General features: G+C 34.2%; 2 protein-coding genes across 2 annotated transcripts in view; one reads left to right on the forward strand and one right to left on the reverse strand.

Moving 5' to 3' along the window:
- sns (nephrin adhesion molecule sticks and stones) overlaps positions 1–22,527 on the reverse strand; it is a 207,634-nt gene that overhangs the window by 24,333 nt on the left and 160,774 nt on the right. Inside the window, exons 10-13 of the mRNA XM_089711862.1 lie at positions 20,759–20,926; positions 19,303–19,434; positions 1,418–1,554; positions 896–1,049 (exon numbers count right to left, since the gene is read on the reverse strand). Coding sequence (XP_089567988.1) covers positions 896–1,049; positions 1,418–1,554; positions 19,303–19,434; positions 20,759–20,926 — 591 coding nt within the window. The remainder of the gene's footprint in view (positions 1–895; positions 1,050–1,417; positions 1,555–19,302; positions 19,435–20,758; positions 20,927–22,527) is intronic.
- LOC149476669 (uncharacterized) lies at positions 1,950–3,041 on the forward strand. The gene has a single exon (XM_089711931.1). It carries the CDS (start codon positions 2,085–2,087, stop codon positions 2,808–2,810), a length of 726 nt encoding a protein of 241 aa, XP_089568057.1. The 5' UTR covers positions 1,950–2,084; the 3' UTR covers positions 2,811–3,041.

Here is a 22,527-nt window from a genome sequence, read left to right on the forward strand (position 1 = left end):
AATCTAAAATAATCATATCTATAGTATTAAATTAATCTTACATTACAAAAAATAGTACTACAGAAGAAGGAAACCCCCACAATATAATTTAAACGCAAGAGCAATTAAAAATGAACCTTATCACCTAGATTTTAAGCGTTAAAATAAATCAATTACCCCACAAACTTGGAAACTTAACGATTAAACTTACATAGCAAAGACTTGTAAATGAAATTCCTTAAGTTTCTAGCTTAGTTTAATCAATATGAATCTTGGAACCTACGAAATTAGTAAATTCTTAATATATTTTGGTAGTATTTTGACTACGTATTACTAACTAGCTTTTTACCCGCGGCTTCAACCGCATAGTCAAAGAATGAGGTATTACGTATTTCTATACAGGCCCGGGTTTAAAATTCGTGTTACAAACCTATCTTCATAGCAAATTTCATCCGAATCGGTGCAGTGGTTTGTATACTCGATCTTGTCCCACTTTAAACGGACAGATATAATTTAAACTTTGTACTTATCAAGAATCGGTGACAATACAATAATATCATGATTTAAAGCACGTTTAATATTAAACTACTAGCTATCGCATAGTTAAAGCAAAACCATCATAGTTCCCGTTCCCGTGAGATTTCCGGTATAAAAAATATCCTATGTCTTAAGTCTCAAACTATTTCATCCGAATCAGTTCAGCATTTTAGGAGCAAAAACAAGACAGGAACTCTTATGTCTCAAACTATTTCATCCGAATCGGTTCAGCAGTTTAAGAGCAAAAAAATGACGGAAAGACAGACCAACAGACTCAAACTATTTCATCCGAATCGGTTCAGCAGTTTAGGAGCAAACAAAAGACAGACCGACACTTTCTTATAATATTAGTAGGAATTATTTTTTAAACTATACTCACAATGTACATTCAAAGTGACTGTTTCAAACAGAGGTATCTCCGTGGCACTATTGGTAGCTTCGCATCTGTATTGAGCCAAGTTATCAGTCACATTTGTAAGTATTGATATTTCGGCAGCTACCGACTTATCAGACACTTTGGTTATCGAGTGGATCTGTAAGGAAAACATTGGTTAACAATATATATTCAAAATAAAGTAATAATATTTAACTATTTCGTATACAGGCACAAACACACACACATACATTTAGTATGTGTAACGTTCATATAGGCACACACACAACTCAGTCAGACATATCATAAAGATAAGAAATCTGTAACATTACTTATTTAGTAGAATTCACACATTTTTCATTGAGGATTTGTAGCGTTTCATCTTGTTATTTATAATCAAAAACATTCAAAAGTAAACACACATATAAATTTTAAATTAATATTAAGTTTATAGTTGTAACTTTTTCTTTTATCATATAAACAATGAAACAATTTATATAAAACATAAAGCATAAACTAAGAATATACCTTTTTATCATTTTTAAACCAAGTGAGGGTAGCCAAAGGATTCCCGCCAGATGAGATGCAAGATAGTTTCTGTACTGTTCCCGCAGCGAGCGTCGTTCCCGGGATGTATCCGGTTATCATTGGTGCTGAAGGAGGATCTGTAGACAAATAAATAAATAAATATTTAATATTTTTTACCTTCTCCACTTGGTTGCCTGGCAGAGATCACTGCTTATTGATAAGGCCGCCAAATAAGCTACATCAACATAATTATAGTAGAACTTCCAACTTCCTTTTATAATGTACTAGGTTTCAGTCAAAGAAAAACCCGCATAGTTCCCGTTCTCGTGGGATTTCCGGGATTGCGTCATTTTCCCGGGATAAAAAGTAGCCTATGTCCTTTCTAGGGTATCAAAATATCTCCATACCAAATTTCATGAAAATTGGTTCAGTAGTTTAGGCGTGATTGCTTTCCTGATAGGTACATTACTTTTTTGAGGGTAGGTGTGTGCCTAGACTAACGTATTTTTCTGTGCTCTCAAAAATAATTGTATATTTAATATTAAAAGTGTTTAATAAGTGTGAATTTATGGCTGAGTGAGATCTGTACCTACCAGCAACATATTTCCTTTAGTTATTCTATAAAACTATTCACAACATTCAAATATTAATCAACCACTAAGTCACAATGGATTCAATCAAGCAATCACTGACAGAGATGACTGAATTATTCACCTCAAAGATGGCAGAGTTTGAAAAAAACCTACATGGAGCTCCAACTACACCTAATTCAAATGTTGTGTCTTCTGAATTTTATGAGTTCCGTTCTTTTGTGATGACCTCGCTGAAGACCTTGCATGCACAAGTTGAGTTACTTTTTAAAATATCAGACCAGCAGGAAACTCGTTCACGCCGCAAAATGCTACTCGTACATGGAGTTACCGAGGAGAGCAAAGAAGACACCACTGCATTGCTCGCTAAAGTACTTGCCGACCGACTCCAAAAACCTGATATAGTGCCAGAATGCTTTACTCGATGTCATCGCTTAGGTCGTGTCAATACTGATAAGCCCCGGCCTATTGTGGTAAAATTTAAAAGTATGCCTATGAGGGATCATGTATGGTTCTCAAAAACCTGCTTCAAGAACACTGGCATTACTATATCAGAGTATCTCACAAAGGCCAGGCATGACATTTTTATGGCTGCACGGAAGAAGTTCGGTATTCCAAGATGTTGGACTCTTGAGGGGAGTATCATCATCCGGACCACTGACGGTGTTCGCCATCGAGTCATTTCACCCGAAGAACTAGACCAAATCGCTTGTGATAGCACGGAGGGTTCTGTTGCTGCATTGAGTAACGCTAAGGACAACAAGGGTACAGTCGCCTCTCGACCCAAGCGTCTTAAAAAGTGATTTTTTATTTGATTTCTGTGGACTCTGTAAGGTTATACCACCCATATGTACCATTTTTCCTTTTAACTCATTCTTTTTATTTTAGCTCATGACCTGTTTATCTCATTCATTTCAATATTTATTCTTAATCTGTGGTATTATACCTGATAATAAACTTTTTTTTACCCTCTTTCACGTAAAAGTTCATAATTATTTTGATCACTTTTGACTTTCCTTTATTTCAATGTAATGTCAAATGTCAATTCATTGTTTTGATTGTGAAATGTCATTATGTCAGAGATACATTGTTTTAGTGGTTGTCATTTCTGTCAATGTTGCCACATAAGAATTTGTGAATTGTGTCGTTCCGTTCTATGTTCTTATTTATTTTTAAGTGTGCTTTACAACATTCCTTCTAGTGCTGCTGGCGGGTATAGGAAAATTACTTGTCATACATATTTATATAATATTTTATTTTTATACACATATTTATTTTCTCTAGTATCTTTTAAATATTTTATTTATTTATTTTGTAAAATTATAATATAATATACAACTATAGCTTTAATTAGTGACAGCGATTGCAGTGATTCCTTTTATAGTCTTAACAGTACCAGTAACAGTTTGAATGATAGTTTCCTGAGCACTGATTATATTCCTATTGATAAAGCGCTTGCTTCGGTATTCTCCAATCTATCTAAAAATTTCAATGCTATCCATTTAAATGCCCAAAGTATTCCGGCTCATTTCAATGATTTACTTGCATCATTTACCAATACTCCTATCCACGCTCTTCTTATATCTGAAACATGGCTCAAACCCTGTCTTTCTTCCACTACCTATTCTCTTCCTGGCTTCAACTTAATACGTAACGACCGCATTGGCCGAGGTGGGGGTGGTGTAGCTATTTACCTACGTGATAATATACCTTTCTCCATCATAAGCACATCTCCCCAGCCACCGCCGGATGATGCGGCCGAGTACATCCTTCTAGAAATAATCCTATCCAATTCAAAATTCCTGTTAGGCGTATTCTATGTTCCTTCTCTCCTTATAAATTATTTCCCTTCTTTTGAAAAAACTTTAGAAAAGCTACGTCCACTCTACGACCACGTGGTAATTATGGGCGATTTCAATACATGTCTTTTGAAAAATGACTCACGTAGTAGAAAACTTTCCTCTATTGTATCCTCCTGTGACTTAAATTTACTTCCTCTTAATCCTACCCATTTTGCTCCTGGCTGTAATCCTTCTCTCCTTGACTTAATCATTGTTTCTTCCACTGACCATGTTTCAAAACACGGACAATGCTCCGCTGATGCCTTCTCCTATCACGATCTTATCTTCCTTTCATATCTTCTACGTCCTCCTAAGAAGAAGCACAAGGTTATGCTGCAGCGAAATTTTCGTGGGATGGATGTCGAGCGTCTGCTTGAAGATGCTAGGAAAATAGATTGGTCTCCTGTTTTCTCGTTTGATACAGTTGACTCTAAAGTTCAAGCATTTAATTCACTTGTAATAAGGTTATTTGACACGCATGCACCCATCAAGTCGATCAAAATTAAACATGCTCCTGCTCCCTGGCTTACCGATGAACTAAAATCTATAGTTCACAGGAAAAACCTAGCCAAAGCCAGGTTCAAAATTAACAACTCGGACGTCAATAGGGAGAAGTATAAAACCCTCCGCAATCGCTGCAATATGATGTGTAGAGATGCACAACGACGCCACATTCATAAATCTGTTGAGAACGGCAACACAGCAAATACTTGGAAATTTCTTAAATCTCTTGGGGTCGGTAAGTCATCTAATGATACTGTTCCGCTTAGTACTAATATTAACTTACTAAATAAACATTTCACTTCTTCCGTTGCTCCTTTAGATAGTAATACCAAACTTAATACTATTAACTTTCTTTCCTCTTTACCGACTCCCAATATTCCACCGTTCAATTTCGCACCTTTCACTGACAGTGATATTAAGAAGAACATATTATCCATTGCTTCGAATGCGATGGGCTGTGACAGTATTGGCCGAGCTATGATTTTACCTATCCTTGACATAGTCACTCCTATCATTTCACATATCCTTAATTTCTCTATATCATCCGCTAGATTCCCTCAAGTATGGAAGGATTCTCATATTATCCCTCTCCCTAAAAAGAACAATCCTTCCTGCTTTTCCGACTATCGCCCGATATCCATTCTCCCCTTCCTTTCTAAAATTCTCGAGAAATTGGTGCAGCAGCAGCTGTGCTCTTTTCTAACGAGAAACTCCCTCCTCGATCCTCTCCAATCTGGCTTCAGAGCTGGACATAGCACGGTCACTGCTCTTGTCAAGGTCACAGATGATATTCGCCTTGCAATGGATAATAAACAGCTAACAATTCTCACTCTTCTAGATTTCTCTAATGCTTTCAACACTGTTGATTTTGACATCTTGTTAGCTGTGCTTGGTTCTCTTAATATATCTCCTGCAGTGTTGGATTGGTTTCGTAGCTACTTGCAGGGACGTCGGCAGTGTATCCGTGTTGATAATACGTATTCTTCTTGGTGTGATGTTACTGCTGGCGTTCCTCAAGGCGGCGTGTTGTCACCTCTCCTTTTCAGTATATTCATAAATTCCATAACTTCTAATATATCTTCTCTCTACCATCTATATGCAGACGATCTTCAGATTTACAGGCACTCTAATATTGAGAGTCTAGAACAAGAAATAAGATGTATGAATGAAGACCTTAGTAGCATTGTAAGCTGGACTCATAAATATGGACTGAAAATAAATCCTAGCAAAACCCAAGCAATAATAATCGGCAGCCCGTATTTCATCGCAAGGGTGTCTGTTGCAGATTTACCTAAGATTTTGATTGAGGGGGTTCAAGTACCTTACAGTCCTACTGTCAAGAATCTTGGTATTACTCTCGACCAAACCCTGTCCTGGACAGAGCATATTAAACTTGTAAGTCGTAAGATTTTTGGTGTTGCTGCAATGCTAAGGCGTTTGCGCAATTTTTTGCCCATATCCACGAAAATTTTGCTTGCACAATCTTTGCTTCTTCCTATCCTCGACTATGCTGATGCAAGCTACTTAGACCTTACTGAGGAGCAATTAAACAAATTAGAACGCCTTCAAAATTTTGCGATAAGATTTATTTTTGGTCTTCGCAAGTTCGACCATATCTCAGACTTCCGCTCACAACTCAGATGGCTTCCTATCCGCCTTCGCCGGAATACGCATCTCCTGTCCCTCCTATACTCAGTCCTTTTCGATCCCAGAACTCCTTCCTACTTAAAAAAGAGATTTGTATTTATGGGCTCATCTCATGAGTGTAATTTGCGCTCCTCTAACAATCTTACGCTTTGTATGCCTGCTCACATTTCCAAATTTTATGATTCATCTTTTACCGTGCAAGCCGTAAGATTGTGGAACTCCCTACCAACCGCAATAAAGCAAGCGCAAACTCTGAATAGTTTTAAAGCTGTAATTAAAAAATATTATCTGTCCTCTTAGTCATTCTGTATTTGTTCTGTTTTACCTTTTTCTCTACTTGAAATTTTATATATCCTCTTCTGCACGTTTTTCTCTTATGTTATATAATTATATATAATTATATCACTACATAGTATAAAACAAAGTCGCTTTCCCTGTCCCTATGTCCCTATGTCCCTATGTCCCTTTGTACGCTTAAATCTTTGAAACTACGCAACGGATTTTGATGCGGTTTTTTTTAATAGATAGAGTGATTCAAGAGGAAGGTTTATATGTATAATAAGATCCATTAAGTAGTGGAGAAGTACTATTATTTTTGAGGTTTCTAATGTGATGTCGTAAAAAATTACATTTATTCCGCTTACATTGCAAACGCAGGCTGAACCCTACGAGTTTTATCAAAATAATGTACTAAGTATTATACACATTGAAAAGGTCTACAGAAAAGTCCGCGATGGTATATGTCTATCTCTTATGGATAACCCACAATAACTTTTTTTTGTCATTTACTTTTTACGACAAATAATGGCTAATTTTCGAAGCGATTTTAACCAATACAGCATTAATCCTTAACCAATTAAATACCATGGATACATTGTTCATTTAATATAGATCTATATGGCCCTTTACACCGTATGATTTAAGTGAATATTTTCGAAGATATTACAGATTTAAAAATTGCAGGACGTAGCGTTTGCGGCCGCCCGGCTATGTATTTTATACCCGTGCGATGCCGGAGGCCGGAGCGGGCCGCTATATTTTTATACCTAACTATACAACGTTCACAATTTTTCTGTAGTGTATTTAGTATCAGCATTGCACCCGTGCGAAGCCGGGGCGGGTCGCTAGTTATATATATTATAATTTTATACCTTTACCTATATCTATTATATTTATGTGTATTCACTTCTTGTAATGCACTATCTACCTTTTCAATCTTTTCATTTTCCTATATCCCAAGGTTGCCTGGAAGAAATCGCTTCAAAGCGATAAGGCCGCCAATTTGTACGGTGAAGATTCCTTCTGTATGAAATTGTATTTAATATCTGTGCATTGTACAATAAAGTGTTTTATTATTATTATGTCTCTCTCCATAATACACGGGTACCACCAGAAGGAAGATACCCGGTCCTTTGGAAGGCTTACGTGGGGACACAGGTCCAACACGCAGAGGCCCTTTAGAGAATTTAATGTGTTGTGGGACACCAGCCGCAGCCTGCCCATGACTGCACTATAGAGATACAGTCCTGGGCAGTCCGCGGCCAATGTAGGACTATTGCAGAAAAATGGAAATGAATAAAACTGGGTTATGGAATGGGGTGTTAGATGGACTGGTATATTGGTTCTATGGGGACTATGGACGTCTGCCTTTTCAATATTAAAAATTGAAAATAATGGCAGACGGTGACTCGCCAGTTCGGTCGATGGGCTCCCAAAAAGGTTACCGAGAATGGCAACAAGGGGGCAACATCAGCTGAACGGCTAGGGGTGTAGAGAGGTGCGGCACCGGTTTCACCATCGCGGGCCCGCGGGCCCGGAGCGGGTTTCCCCGCTATTACGCCATTAGACACTTCCACCCCCGAGCATATAGCTCTGGCGGCTCCACTCTGGACGGCCAACAAAGGCAAGCCAGAGGTGGGGGATCCTGAACCTCGTCATTGTTCACTCCGAACTGCCACAGAGACAGTCCGAAGGTGAGGACAGGGGCCTCCCCCGGGAGCGCTCGGTTCCCGCGGGGTCGCTACTCCCCGACACCTCGCCACAAGGCGCCCTGCGGGGTGACTGACTGCCCGGTTGGGATATCTATTGTAGATATGCCAACCGGGGGCGATGGGGTCGTCACATCCCTACGCCTTTATTATTATTACATTACATATTATAATAAGTTAAATATCCGAGTTAAAAAATTAAAAACTTATGATACAATGTTATTTGTAGATCGTAAATTCCGACTAGTATTAAACATTTTATAAGACCAATCGAAACAATCGTTATACATGCAAACCTATGTATTATATTAACCTATAGGTACTTATTTATCTTCAAACATCTCCATGGACCACCAACAAAGATCCTTGAATAGCCACATCAAGTCTTATGACGATAATTAATTTTAAATTACTGGATTAACTTATAATTACAACTATACAGTACGGAGTAATATCAATTAGTGATTAGGAAGTTTATCATATCGCGACTAAAATAATTACAAATATAATTCACTTTTTTAATTAAGTTCAATAGTAAATACTTATTATTGTTTTACAAATGCTGTAAAATATTTGCTTTGATGGTAAAATACTGATATTTTTAAGCTGTAGACGAAGTTTGTTTACTTGAACGCGATAATCTCGGGAACCACGCATCAGCTTTGAAAAATTGTTTCACTGTTAGATAGTCCCTTTATCGAGGAAAGCTTTAGGGCATAGGCTATATTATTATATTATCGCGCTAGGACAAATGGGAGCGGAGCAATGCAGGCAAAACCGTGGGGCACAGCTAGCTATATTTGTAGTTAAGATACACAGTTCATAAGTATCCCAAAGCGATGTAGTATTTTAATAATTCGATAGAATTAATGTTCATTCAACTTTATTGATCAAATCCGTATGAAGCGTACATTGCGACAAAAGTCGCTTTTTTCGTCAAATTTGCGTCTTTAAATCGCAAGTACTTCACAGCCCTTAGCATTGTTTGCATTATTTTAATAACAGCCGAGAGACAGCGAGTTCTAATAAAATTATATAGTGTAGTTACCGACCTAATGAAGTTATAATACTGTAATAATATACCGAGTTTTCTTTGTTTTTCCAACGAACTTCCAAATGTTTTGAATGTGAGTTTTACATTTGTTTCGCGAGAATTGGTTTAATGTTTTCGAAGTGCTTGTTTAAGAAATTGCGGATAAATATCTGAGAAATTGCTTTTGAGTTTTCATTATGGAGACCCTTGGTACAGTGATTGGGTTATCATTATATGAAACGAGTTTTTGTCAAGTTTGATGCCTGTTTATGGTAACATTTTAAATTTTATTACATTAGTAAGTAATTGTAACACCGAGGGGTCCTGGGTTCGATTCCCAGTGGAGACGGATTAAAAAAAAATGTCTCGGTCTGGTAGGACACAGAAGGCTGATCATCTAATTGTTCCTAGAGAAAATCGATCAGTGAAACAGATGTAAAATGCATCTGCCCCTTACCCCACTAGGGACACGGGACTTCACTTTCAAGTAATAGTGATATGCTCGATTGTCTTAGACTAATTGAATTGCATATAATATCTTTGATAATTTTTTTTATTGTAAACCTACTTATGATATTATACAACTAAAATGGTAATGATAACACTAACATTGTAGATACAATCGTGGTTTTATGTGGAAGATAAAATGTTCATTTGTTTTATTTTGCTAAGTTTTACACTATAGCGAAATTCCCACTTAAATTGCTACAGCCATTTCGTATATAAGCTGGAAGTAACAGACTGATATTTTTATTTATTTAAACCTATAATAGATATTGTAAATCAAATTAACAAACTATTTACATAAAATCAATAATTTAGATTCTAGACCACCCTGTACAACCTAAGCACTAAATTATATATCACTTAGATGCAATCATTTTGTAATAATAACGGTAATGTATGAAGATGAATTATTTATAATCGTACAACGTATTACTAGAAATAAGTTGTATACTTACAAGAATAACTGTCCCCAAGAAACTAAGTACTGAATAGATTTAAATATACCTAATTCAATATAATTTAATGATAAGGAAAATATGTTAAAAATAATTATCTAAATAAAATATAATTATTATATTATTAAGGCGAGAAATATTTAAAGAAAATAAAAAAAATCGATCCTAAGGCAGGATTTGAATTGGCGTCTTTTTGCCATGCCGGGGCTACGCCTAGCAGCTCGAAGAGAAGGAAACAGACCTTTTTTATCCATTCTCATTTATGATAAATACTATGAAACTAAACATTAAATTCATTTCTAGATGAAAACTGTTATTTAAAAAAAATATTAATTTTTTAATATTTCCAAAACATCAGTTACCACACCACAACATAAACATGTACCATTAAAACAGGCAATAGCCAACCCTAATTCAGGGAAATCACGTTACAAGGCAAATATCTAAACGAGGGTTGCCAATAAATAGGTTAACGATATGAACCGATTTCTATATATTATTCCCCTCACGTGCCTACAGATCCGTCGCCATACTGTTATGTTTGACCTTAATTTGCGGGCCTCTTTTATGGTGGGGATAATTTTTATAACAAATTAGGGGTAGATATGTTTCCTCTTAATCCTACTAATATTATAAATGCGAAAGTTTGTTTGTTAGCCCTTCACGCAAAAACTGTAGAACCAATTTTCATGAAATTTAGCACACATAGAGGGTAACTTAGATCAACACATAGGATAGGTTTTATCCCACGGGAACGGGAACTATGCTGGTTTTACTTTCACTACGCGAGCGAAGCTGCGGGCGAAAAGCTAGTAATTAATATAGTTTAAATTAATGCTTAAACTCGGGAAATTATTGTATTGACTCCGATCTTGAAAGTGTACAAAATTTTGAATAAAATCTGTCCGTGTAAAGTGGGCGGAAATCGATATTATATCGTGTTAAACAGCTCCAGAATCTTATCTTATTAACTGTACAAGCAATTTAAAATGTCTAACAAGTTGTTATTATTATTTACTTAGGGTCGATTTTTCAATGCTTGGATAAAACTTATTCGTCGAATAATGTATAAAACTACCATTTTAAAAACGTATTCTAATTGCCCGTATTTGACAGTTTACGTGACATTTTAATATTATCATGTGATACTTTATTGGACGGATAAGTTTTATCCAAGCATTGAAAAATCGGCCCTTTGAACTAAGTTCTCGTTATTATTTATATTAAAAAACTATATATACTCTATAACTACAACGAAATAAAAAACTTAATTATTATATTTTGCAGTTATAAACGAGGCTTTGATCTATAGGACATAAGAAAATTATGATACCTAATCCTGAAATAAGCAGAGTCAATTCATTGAATACATAAAAAAATACATTCTACGTTCCTAACTATGTTTTCTAGACCTCTATGACTAAAGCTATCTAAATTTTTACTTAGAAGGAAGCAATTACGGACCATATTAGAAACCTACAAAAGTAGCATTGCGTAAAAACTATGTAAAAAAGCGTCAACACATCAAATACACCAGACCAACCAAGGCAAAAGGCTAAAAATCTATACGAGTGACGCAGCGAGGAGCAATTAACTCAGCCCTCATTATATTAATGAGAGCAACGTGCCGTCCAGAGGCTGTACAATCGATAAATATGTTTTACATAACGTTGGTTAGGTTTTGATACTAAATTAGAAAATCTATACTTCTATACTATACTAATATTAAAAAGGTGATGAGTTTGTTTGTTTGAACGCGCTAATCTCAAGAACTACTGGTCCGATTTGAAACATTATTTTGGTGTTAGATAGCCCATTTAATGATTTATCGAGGAAGGCTATAGGCTACATATCATCCCGCTAAGACTAATAGAAACGGAACCACGCGGGTGAAACCGCGGGGCGCAGCTAATACTTAATAGATACGAAACAACAAAGAAAATTAAGTAAACTTATTACTAGCGTATTTATGTTAATATGAATTATATTTATGACTTTATTTTTATCGATTTATCAAGAAAAGCAGCTGATCGAAAATAGCTGTCGTGATCGAATATTTTCTACTCTCAAAATTCATCAAACTTTTTTTTCTTGGGCGAGTAAAGTAGCATGATTAAACTATGTTTTCTTGTGTTTAAAAATAAACATTCAAGGAGCGTTCCCTGAGGGTAGATTGAAGTTAATTGTTCGCATTTAAATGTTTTAGACAGGTGTACTTAGAAGAATTTTATTCCGTCTCGACTCTAGCTCTGGGTCGTTGGGATTAAGTGTTTTTTATATTGCTTAGTTTTTTTATAGGTGGTTCTTGCCTCCTTGGTACAGTGGTTGACGCTTGAGCGTAGAACCGAGGGGTCCTGGGTTCAATTCCCAGTTAAGCGAAGAAAAAAAATGTCTCGGTCAGGCAGGACACAGAAGGCTGATCACCTACTTGTCCCTAAAGAAAATCAGTGAAACAGATGTATGCACAATGCATCGTCCCTTATCCCACTTGGGGATACGGGACTTCACTTTTATGGTTCTTGGTTCGATATAATTTTTTTCTTAGAATTGTCTACTAAACCTCAATAAATGTTTGATCCTATAAAACTACTTAGAAATACTTAGAAATTATTTCCATTACGCTCAATTCGGTTAAGATATTTTTATAACAATTATCGTATAGTTTCGTAAATATAATAAAACATACCTTTTGACTTAAATCATTGCATTATCAAAGTAAAATTCATGCAATTCATCGATTATCTATCTGCCTGTTTAATTTCATCCGAATCCCTCTATCCATTTAGATGTATTTATCATACAATCATTCTACAATACCGCGAAACCATTCCCAACTAACAAACAACATTATCACATTCCAAACATACACATTTACATGTATATTAAAACGAACATACAGTTCCAAACACATTCATTATATTAAAGAGAAATTGTCGCAAGTACGAACAAGACACTTAAGTTTTTGCGAGCAAAACCGCGGCACGTAACAAATGTCTTCTCTGTCTATTCATTCCCATCTGAATACGGTTTTTTGTTCGCTTTTAATGGTTTGTACTGAGTTATAAGCGGTAGCGGGTGCTTACGCGGAGCGGTGTGGCAAAAAAATGTGTGACATGTGTCATCTACGTTCTACGCTTAGCTTGTGTTAAAAATGGCCTAATTCTTCATAGTAGGATGATGCTTTCATCATCATCAAGAAAAACTAGTAAGTTTAAAATATGCATAGTACCTATTTTAACCATACATACGTGCTCAAAATGGATCATGTACAATGAATTTAACAATATAAAAAGCTAACCAGTGTTCCGAATATTTTTATCCAGTTTCAAATGCTGTAACTTCCACGTGCAAAAAATGCAAAATATCAGAAAGTGGTTAATAATTTACTAATTTAAATCTTATATTAGTAGATAGTACATTAATAACGAAGCACGATTCAAAATTACATTTGTATATATTTTATGCTATATTATAAGCAAGTTAAAATTTATATAAATTATTAATGTTAAACTGTTTTTGTAGACATACAGAACGACAAAATCGACATTCAACTCAAACTCAAACATTATTTATTTAATTAGACTTCTTTTAGAAGCACTTTCGAATCGTCAATATATATTTTTAACAATTACCCCCGATTCGCAAAGCAGTATCTATGCAAAAGAACCGACAAGAAATTCCATAACTCTTTTAAACTGAACTTAAATAAAGAGAAAAGCAATGTTTCCCCTTTTCCCTCGCTTTCCCTTTTCCGCGCTTTTCCTGTCCCTTATCCCACAAAACAGCAGATGATTAATGACACATAGATAACAAGTTAGCAGTATGCTGTAAAGAGATCGCAGATAGCGGCCATCTTGGAAGCCTTTCATTGATGAGGCTTTTAATTCGTGATTATGTTTGGTGAAAACAATGATTTTGATTTTTTATTTGTTTATAGTCTATTTAATATTTGTATATTTATTGCTTTTAAATACGATTTATTTTTTAAACGACACAGAAATTGTAACACCTTCCTATTATTCTTCTTTAAAGATGAAATACCTTCCTAATGAGTGAAAATTCAATTCATATTTTTCAAATAAGAAAATTGCTATAGGTATGCTAATAAATTAATACAAAAAATTCACAAAATTATGCGAATGTCTTAATAAATTCGAAACATCTATTTAAAATACTTCTAAACCTGAATACCTAGTCAATTTTATAATCGACTAGCGGTCCGCCCCGGCTTCGCCCGTGGTACCTACATGTTTAAACTATCCTATCTCTCAAGTTGGATCGAACTGCACATGGTGTGCGAATTTTGCGAATTTTATTATAATCGGTTAAGTGGTTTAGGAGTCCATTGAGGACAAACATTGTGACACGAGATTTATATAATAGGTATTAAGATTTAGAAGCTAAGCAAACTAACACAAACAAAAATCATGAAACAAAATCCTTAATAATTGTTTTAAAATACCTATTAAAATATTCAGTACAAAGTTTTGAGGTATCGATTAGCAGTGAATAATCAACTAAAATTATTTATTATTTGTATATACAAAGCTTGTAATTAGCGGGAATTGTATAGGCTTTAGTTCGGCCGAGGTTTAAATGTTTAAATGCTTTTGAAGTTTATTTTTAAACAACGACCAAAAGGGTATTAACTGTATATTAATAAGTTTACAAATTGTGTAATTTAAGTAAATATTATAGATATGTTTGTATGTTTGTCTACGTTTTTCAAGTGGGAATCGTGACGATACTTTATTTTGTCACACATGGTAAGTTAATGTGCAAGTTTCATCAAAATCTGTTCATTTATTACGAAGTTCCTATAGACTGAAATATTGGATGATTTATTTTATTTATTTGGAGATCTTGCTTTGTTGAATAATCTAATTCTCAGTTTAATATTAATTCTCTCAAAAGATCAAGTTAAAACTTTCATTTTGATCTATAGATTACATTAAAATTCTTTTAAAGCCATGAATGTCACATATAGTTACCAAAACTAAAGTCGTCCATTCACTCCAATACTTCAAGCTTTATCCACACAGAATATCTACGAATTCGGAAAAAATTTTTGTTCGTGATTGAATATTTTTTTTCTCAAAAAACAACCTTTTACTGGAATGGTCCTTCACTAGCGAATGTTCAGAGGCGTCATGTGCAAGGAATTTTGTAAAGTTTTTTCGTTATCGGTATTTCGGTATGGGTATTGGGTATTTCACAGTGTTCAAATTATAGGTATCTGATGTTATAGCCGAGTTCATTTATAAATTACTAGCGGTCCGCCCCGGCTTCGCCCGTGGTACATAATATTTACGTTTTCTCTACATAAGAACCATCCTTGTACTTCAAGGAATATAATAAAAAAAGAATTATCGAAATCGGTTCAGCCGTTCTCGAGTTATGCGCTTACCAACACATTTTGCGATTCATTTTTATATACAGGGTGTAATCGTTAAGTGTGCACAGGCGATTATTCCGTAACTATTACAGATATCAAAAAACTTTAAACTGATATCGAAAGTACTTAACCTAATGAGTAAAATGGCCATAATAAATTTTTTAAAATAATACGAGAAATATCTAAAAAATTAACTTTAAACCCTCCCATACATTTAGTATGAGATATGAATATCCCATGTACATGGGTTGATCCAAAAGTAATGATAATCAATATTAAACAAGGTCATTACAGTTAAAATAATTATGTATTTCTCTAGATAGTCTTCTAACTAGATAATATACTTCGATATTTTTTTTCCTTAACTTAGAAAAAAAAACTTTGACTTCATCTACAAAAACCCCTCAAAATCGGCCATCACTTCGCTGTCGTCTTAAAATTTCTTGTATCGACGGTGTTTCTTGTGCCGAGGTAAGAGATAGAATTAACTAGGAGCTAGATCTTACAAACAGGGTGGGTGTTCAAGCATTTTCAATGCCGATTTTTGATTGGCAGCCATCGCAACTGACGCTTCGTGATCTGGTGCGTTGTCTTGGTGAACCAACATTCAAGACCGAAGTTTGCCATGTCTCTTTTTATTACTAACCTACCCGCAATCTTTTAATTTGGTCTGTGTAGTAAGAGCCCTGTGTAGTAGTGGCTACCTTCTTAAAATATTCCACATTTCTTCAGCGTCCCAAAAAACTACGGCTTTAATCTATCCCACTAATTTTCACTTTGAAAATCTTCACCGTCACTTTGGAAGCTCGCATCCAGGCCATTGATTGTTTCTTGGTTTCAGCATAAACATGGTGAACCCAGGTAACGCCCATGGTCACAAATCGTGACAAAAAATTATCCTGATCTCATTAAAAATTTAGAAATTCACCCTCTAAATGTCGAATCGTTGTTTCTTCTTTTCGTCGGGAAACATTCTGGCTCGCACTGTTCACATTAAAATTAATGTTAATACTTGGAAACGTGGCCTGTAGATATAATTTTTTTGTGATAACTTAGTGATTACATGAGCAAGCATAAAACATTTATTTTATATTTTTATGTGCACAGGAAATACCCAATTATCATTACTTTTGGATCAACCTATACATTTAATATGAAAGATTTTAGCTTTTTTTTTTGTTTTTTTGGTTTTCTGCTTTAATTACTTCGCAAATTTGGAGGGAAGTTCATTTAGAAACTGTAAATAGACCTCCTCATTGTATTGCACAATAAGGACGTCACTTCGAAAATCTACTATGAATACAAAATGTATGGGAAATAAATTGTATGGGAGCGTTTAATGTAACATTTTTGGTTATTTCTCGTTTTATTTTTAAAAATTTATTATGGCCATTTTACTCATTAGGTTAAGTACTTTCGATATCAGTTTAAAGTTTTTTGATATCTGCAATAGTTACGGAATAATCGCTTGTGCACACTTAACGATTACACCCTGTATAAGAAGATTTATTTATGGTAATAACGTTTCATCGAAATTGGAACAGCAGTTTGAATAATAATTTATAATATTAAAAATTAAATGTTTTTTTTTTCTCTTTTGTTACATCGACCTTTTACAATAAATGAAATGTATTATTTTGTTGAATAAATGTATTCAAAACGGATTGAAAATATATCTACATCAACATACATCTAACGCCTATAACACAAACACACACAGAGACAAACATAATAAATAAAAGCGCACACTTTCTTACTAAAATATTATATAGAACTCGTTCTTAAAATATAATAAGATAAAACTCCCTAAAGCTTAACAAAAATCACGGTCAAGTTAACTTAAAATTAATGTTAACCCGTTCACTTAATCTAAGTTAAAGAACATAACTTGGGGGTATTATGAAGCTCGTATTTCAACACCCGAATATAAAGGTGGTTGTACACCAGGCAGCTCATGAATATGTATCGTTACATACTATTACAAGCTCAATGTAGTAGAACTTTATATCGCGGATTTATCTTTAAATTATTTTATAATGATGGTTTGAATATTTAGATTTTACTCGAACTTGTTTTATGTCTCTCAGATGCGTCTATTTAATGAGAAGATTTCCCAGTGAAAAGAACGCCATTAGTATATAACTTTATTGTCTGTATTAATTTTGTGTGTGCAATAAAGAATTATTGATCTATCTACCTAGCATTCATGCTTCATTCATGCATCTCATATACATTATCCATACTCGACACGGCTCTAGCATGCATTAACACTATACTAGCCAATGACATTTTAAGTAAAAAGGTCCTATTTTCGCAAGTGGCATATCGCAATATTCCTATTCATCCATTGAATATTTTTCGCTTTCTTGGGGAGCGTTAATAACCTAATTAATGATATATAACATCTACGTTTTGACTTATTACCTAATATCATAGATCCCAGCACACTTGATACATATCGCACCATGCATGCACACTTAGCATGCCCTGCCTAATGTACGCACACCTTAACCCTCACAGTTTCCAAGCACGCGTTCCAGTGATGCCGCATCGTTAAGAGACAGTCAGTTTCGTAGCTATGTAATATAATATGAATATACATACATGCTCTGCATATTTTTGTTTTGTTTTATTAAGTATGCTAATTTTAGAGTGGCTTCTTACATTGAATTTATCAGGAATGAGATAATAATAAGAAATATGAGCTATATCATTCGAAAAGTAAAACCTTAATCAAATCGACATAGTAGTTTTTATATAAAACAGTAACCTTTTTACATTTGCTTAGATAGCTTACTTCTAACTTCGGCTTTACTCGCATTGTAACCGGAAAGAAATGCTATTTCAGCGGATATGTATATTACAATACCAAATTTTTTTATATTCGATCATATTTTGTGTGAATGAGTAACAAATATTCATACACACGAATTTTCGAATAAACGATATTTATTTAGATTAGAAGCAATTATAATAACTACATCAATACAACGAAAATAATCTATAATAGTAATATTTTTCATGAAATCTATACCTTACTAACTATCTTCTACGCACCGGACGACAAAAACCATGTTATTTCATATATTAATTCAATATCATTAAGGTTGATTTTTCACTAACCGCGTTAGAGTAATCAAAGGATGACTATAATGCTATCTCACATTTTTCAAAGCGAAAGAGCGAGACAGCGAGAGCATTAATTCGCTAGATAACGTCAAGTGTGCATTGAAAAATCGACTCTAAGACTTTCAAGGGATTCGGGATTATTTTCCTGTGGAATTGTTAGGCTTAGTTGATAGTTTATATGTAATCGTATTAAATGGGATAGTTTGTTTAATAACTGTTTTGTTTTGATATTATTACGTTTTAATTAAATAGTTTGAAGTTTCGTGAAAAGGTATTTGGTTATTTTGATTAGGTTTCTATATAGAGATAGTAAAATTCATTATTTGATATGTGATATACGACATTTTAAGCCATATAGGTATTTGATTGAAAAATTAATTGATTTTTAGGTATGGGTTTGTACCAAACAAACTTTCGTACATTATAGTCTACGGTCAGGTCAGGAAGGTATTCATTCCGAAGCGTATTTTTAACAGATATAGTTAAATTAAAAATATATAATAAGCTGAATTTTTTTTAATGTTCTGAATGTGGCAATAGCGAAACTAGCTATACAAGACAAGAATTAAAAAAATACCTATGGTTAAAGTACCTATTAATAAATTGGTAGCACAATAAAGTACCTATTTAAATAAAAAGAGCGTTTGCGCCGAGCTCACGTGTCAGAAGTGAAACTTCTTTGGCAATTAAAGATAACAAAATCGTTGCCTTAGTCCATGACGTGACGGCATTGCCAACACGCGATCTTGAAATTTTACTCTAGTTATACTTCGGTAAATATCTTAGAAATACTCACATAAAACATTAATAGTATGTGTAGCGACGACATTCTCAGTAAGTTGAGCGTTGATCCCGTGGCACACGACTACTATGGATCGCCGGTTCGATTCCACTACCACTGTGATGTTAGATGTTGTTATCCAACCTCCTGTATAAAGTAAGAAGTTATTAAATCACCCTGTATATAATATATAGTATGCAATTAAATAACAGCCTGTATACGGAAAGAATAAAAAAAATACATATATGTATAGTGACGAACAGTTTAAAACATCCTCTATATGAATAACTATAAATAGTAACTCTTTATACAGAAAATGTAATAAAAAAAAGTCTGGTTAAGAAAACTCATAAACTAATAACACCTTCTATACATTCTATACTTAATATTATAAAGCTGAAGAGTTTATTTGTTTGTTTGAACGCGCTAATCTCAGGAACTACTGGTCCGATTTGAAAAATTATTTCTGTGTTAGATAGCCCATTTATCAAGGAAGGCTATAAGCTATATATATCATCACGCTAAGACTAACAGGAGCTGAGCAATGCGGGTGAAACCGCGGGGAACAGCTAGTCTTTAATGAATAAAATAAAAACATCTGTATATACTTTTGATAATCTACTAAACTAAATAAGAATATATAATATATAATCTAATATAAAAAATTACTGAAATATTTCTTGTATTTAAAACAGTTAACATTTTTTTATAAATGTTGTTACCGTCATCAAAAAAGGGTTAAAAAGTAAATGTAACTTGACTAAACTTAGATGGTATTGCAAATATAAAATATAATAACATATCTTACTTGTATCACACACATTGTTATTTATGTGTACTATCTCCAATTTATCATTTATCTTCTCCTATGATTTATAAGTCGTACAAACACATCGGTTTTTCGAACGAGTAAATGCAAAACAAGATTTACGTAAACAATAATGCTATTCTTTCATAATCATGAAAGAAATAAAACTTACAAACTTGAATAAGCTATAATAAACGAAAATAATTAAAATTTGAGGGAAAAGCAATATTTTCAAATAAATATTAAAGTCTAATATTTTCCTTGCAAACGAAGTCAAAGGAAAACCCACATAGTTCTTACCCGTGGCATTTTCGAGATAATAACTATCCTATGTGTTAATCCAAGTTACCCTCTGTACGCCAAATTTCACGAAAATCCGTTCAGCAGTTTTTGCGTGAAGTACAAACAAGCTTTCACATTTATAAAATATTAGCTTTCCGCCCGCGGCTTCGCCCCTTTTCTCTAAAACCTAATAAATTATATACTTAAACCTTCCTCTTGAATAACTCTATTGAAAAAAACTGCATCAAAATCTGTTGCATATTTTTAAATATTTAAGCATACATAGGACATAGAAAGCGACTTTGTTTTATACTATGTAGTGAAGTAGAATGTGAATGCTAAAAATAAAACGAAACATTAAATTCTTTACGTAGTTCTTACCTTCAGGAGATATAACAGTCCGATTGCTAGCCTCTCTATGATGCTTCCCGGAGACCAGCCACTTGACTTCAGCAGCTGGGTTCGAAGGTGCCGTGCTGCAGGTGAGCGGCACCGGGTCCCCAACACGGGCTTCTGATGGTCCGGATATCGTGACGTGCGCGGGGGCAACTATAAACGTACATAAGATATAAGATATAAAAGATTAAAAAAAAGACGGGTTGCACTGGGGGAGTGCCGGCAGAAGTGAAAACTCGATTCTTAACGTTGAGCATGTTTGATATTTTGGAATGGTATCCGTCTTACGCTTTTTCGATCAGGTCACGTGTCCTGACGCGAGTTTAAGATTTTATACCCATTACAGAAAAAGTGCTCAACGCCGCTTAAGAAGATTTCACTTCAAAAAGATTAAAAACTTTATTTAAAGAAAACTCTTAACGTCCACATAAAATATGAATCTCACAGAATATAATGCATATAATATACCTAATACATGCGTTTTTCTTAATGCCTCATAGAAAATTTCATAATACGTTTCGCAATATGATTAACATTTAAAAACATTAAAGGCTGATTTTGAAAATTTATTCATCGAATATCGTATTAAACTACCATTTCAAAAATGTATTCTAATTGTCCGTATTTGACAGTTTACAGGTGACATTTTAAAATGTTCGTGTAATACTTTTATTGGAAGTGAATTACTTATGACTAACAAGCTTTCCGCGCGCAGTTTAACCAGCTTTTTGGAAAACTTAACAAATGATATACTAGAACCTTCTTGAGAAGCAATCTATCTATTAAAAAAGCTCATCAAAATCCGAAATTAGTTCACCCGTTCACGCGTGATGCCGTGACCAAGGGAAATAGGGATTCATTTTTATATAGAGAGATTTATTGTTTACTATTTATATAAAACATATCTAATCAAAGTTAAACTAAACTGCAAGGGTAAAGGTATATCCACGCATATTTTTCAACACGGAAACTATCAAACTTGCTCAATTTATCTTGCTTAAAGTTTGCACAAAATTTCAAACTAGTTTCGCTATTAGTTACACTATTCGTTACTGTTGTTCAATTAACGTTCATTTCTTCGTTAATTTTGTATACTAGGTAAAACCCGCGGATTTGTTTCTATTTAATCCATACTAATATTATAAATGCGAACGTAACTCTGTCTGTCTGTCTGTTACTCAATCACGCCTTACCTACTGAACCAATTTGCATGAAATTTGGTGTAGAGATAATTTAATCCATCAGTCCTCGGAATCACAGACACAATAGAAAATCTATTGTGTCGCGCCCCGATCGGGGCTTACGGTGGTCAATGGGTTAATACCCTAGAAAGGACATAGGCTACTTTTTACCCCGGGAAATAGGATAGGTTTTATCCCACGGGAACGGGTACTATGCGGGTTTTTTTTGACTGCGCGGGCGAAGCTGCGGGTGGAAAGCTAGTAAGTATGTATAAATCAATCGCAAAATGTGTTGGTAAGCGCATAACTCGAGAACGGCTGAACCGATTTCGTTAATTCTTTTTTTATAATATTCCTTGAAGTACGAGTGGTCCTTTTGGCGAGAAAACGTAAACATGTACCTACAATACATACTTATTAATAACACAAATACCTACTCTGTTTATTATAAAATCAAAAATTTTCACAATGTGGTCAATTGCTAATATACCTAACGATATAATTTATCTTAAACATAAAATTGAAAAAACTGTTAAGTGTTATTTTATTTAAATTCTCTAAAACATCTATAAA

This window comes from Colias philodice, chromosome 27, assembly GCF_061535455.1.
Source record: "Colias philodice isolate Cphi_HAF_F1 chromosome 27, ilColPhil1 Martin Lab GWU primary, whole genome shotgun sequence".
In the NCBI taxonomy this organism is placed as follows: domain Eukaryota; kingdom Metazoa; phylum Arthropoda; class Insecta; order Lepidoptera; family Pieridae; genus Colias; species Colias philodice.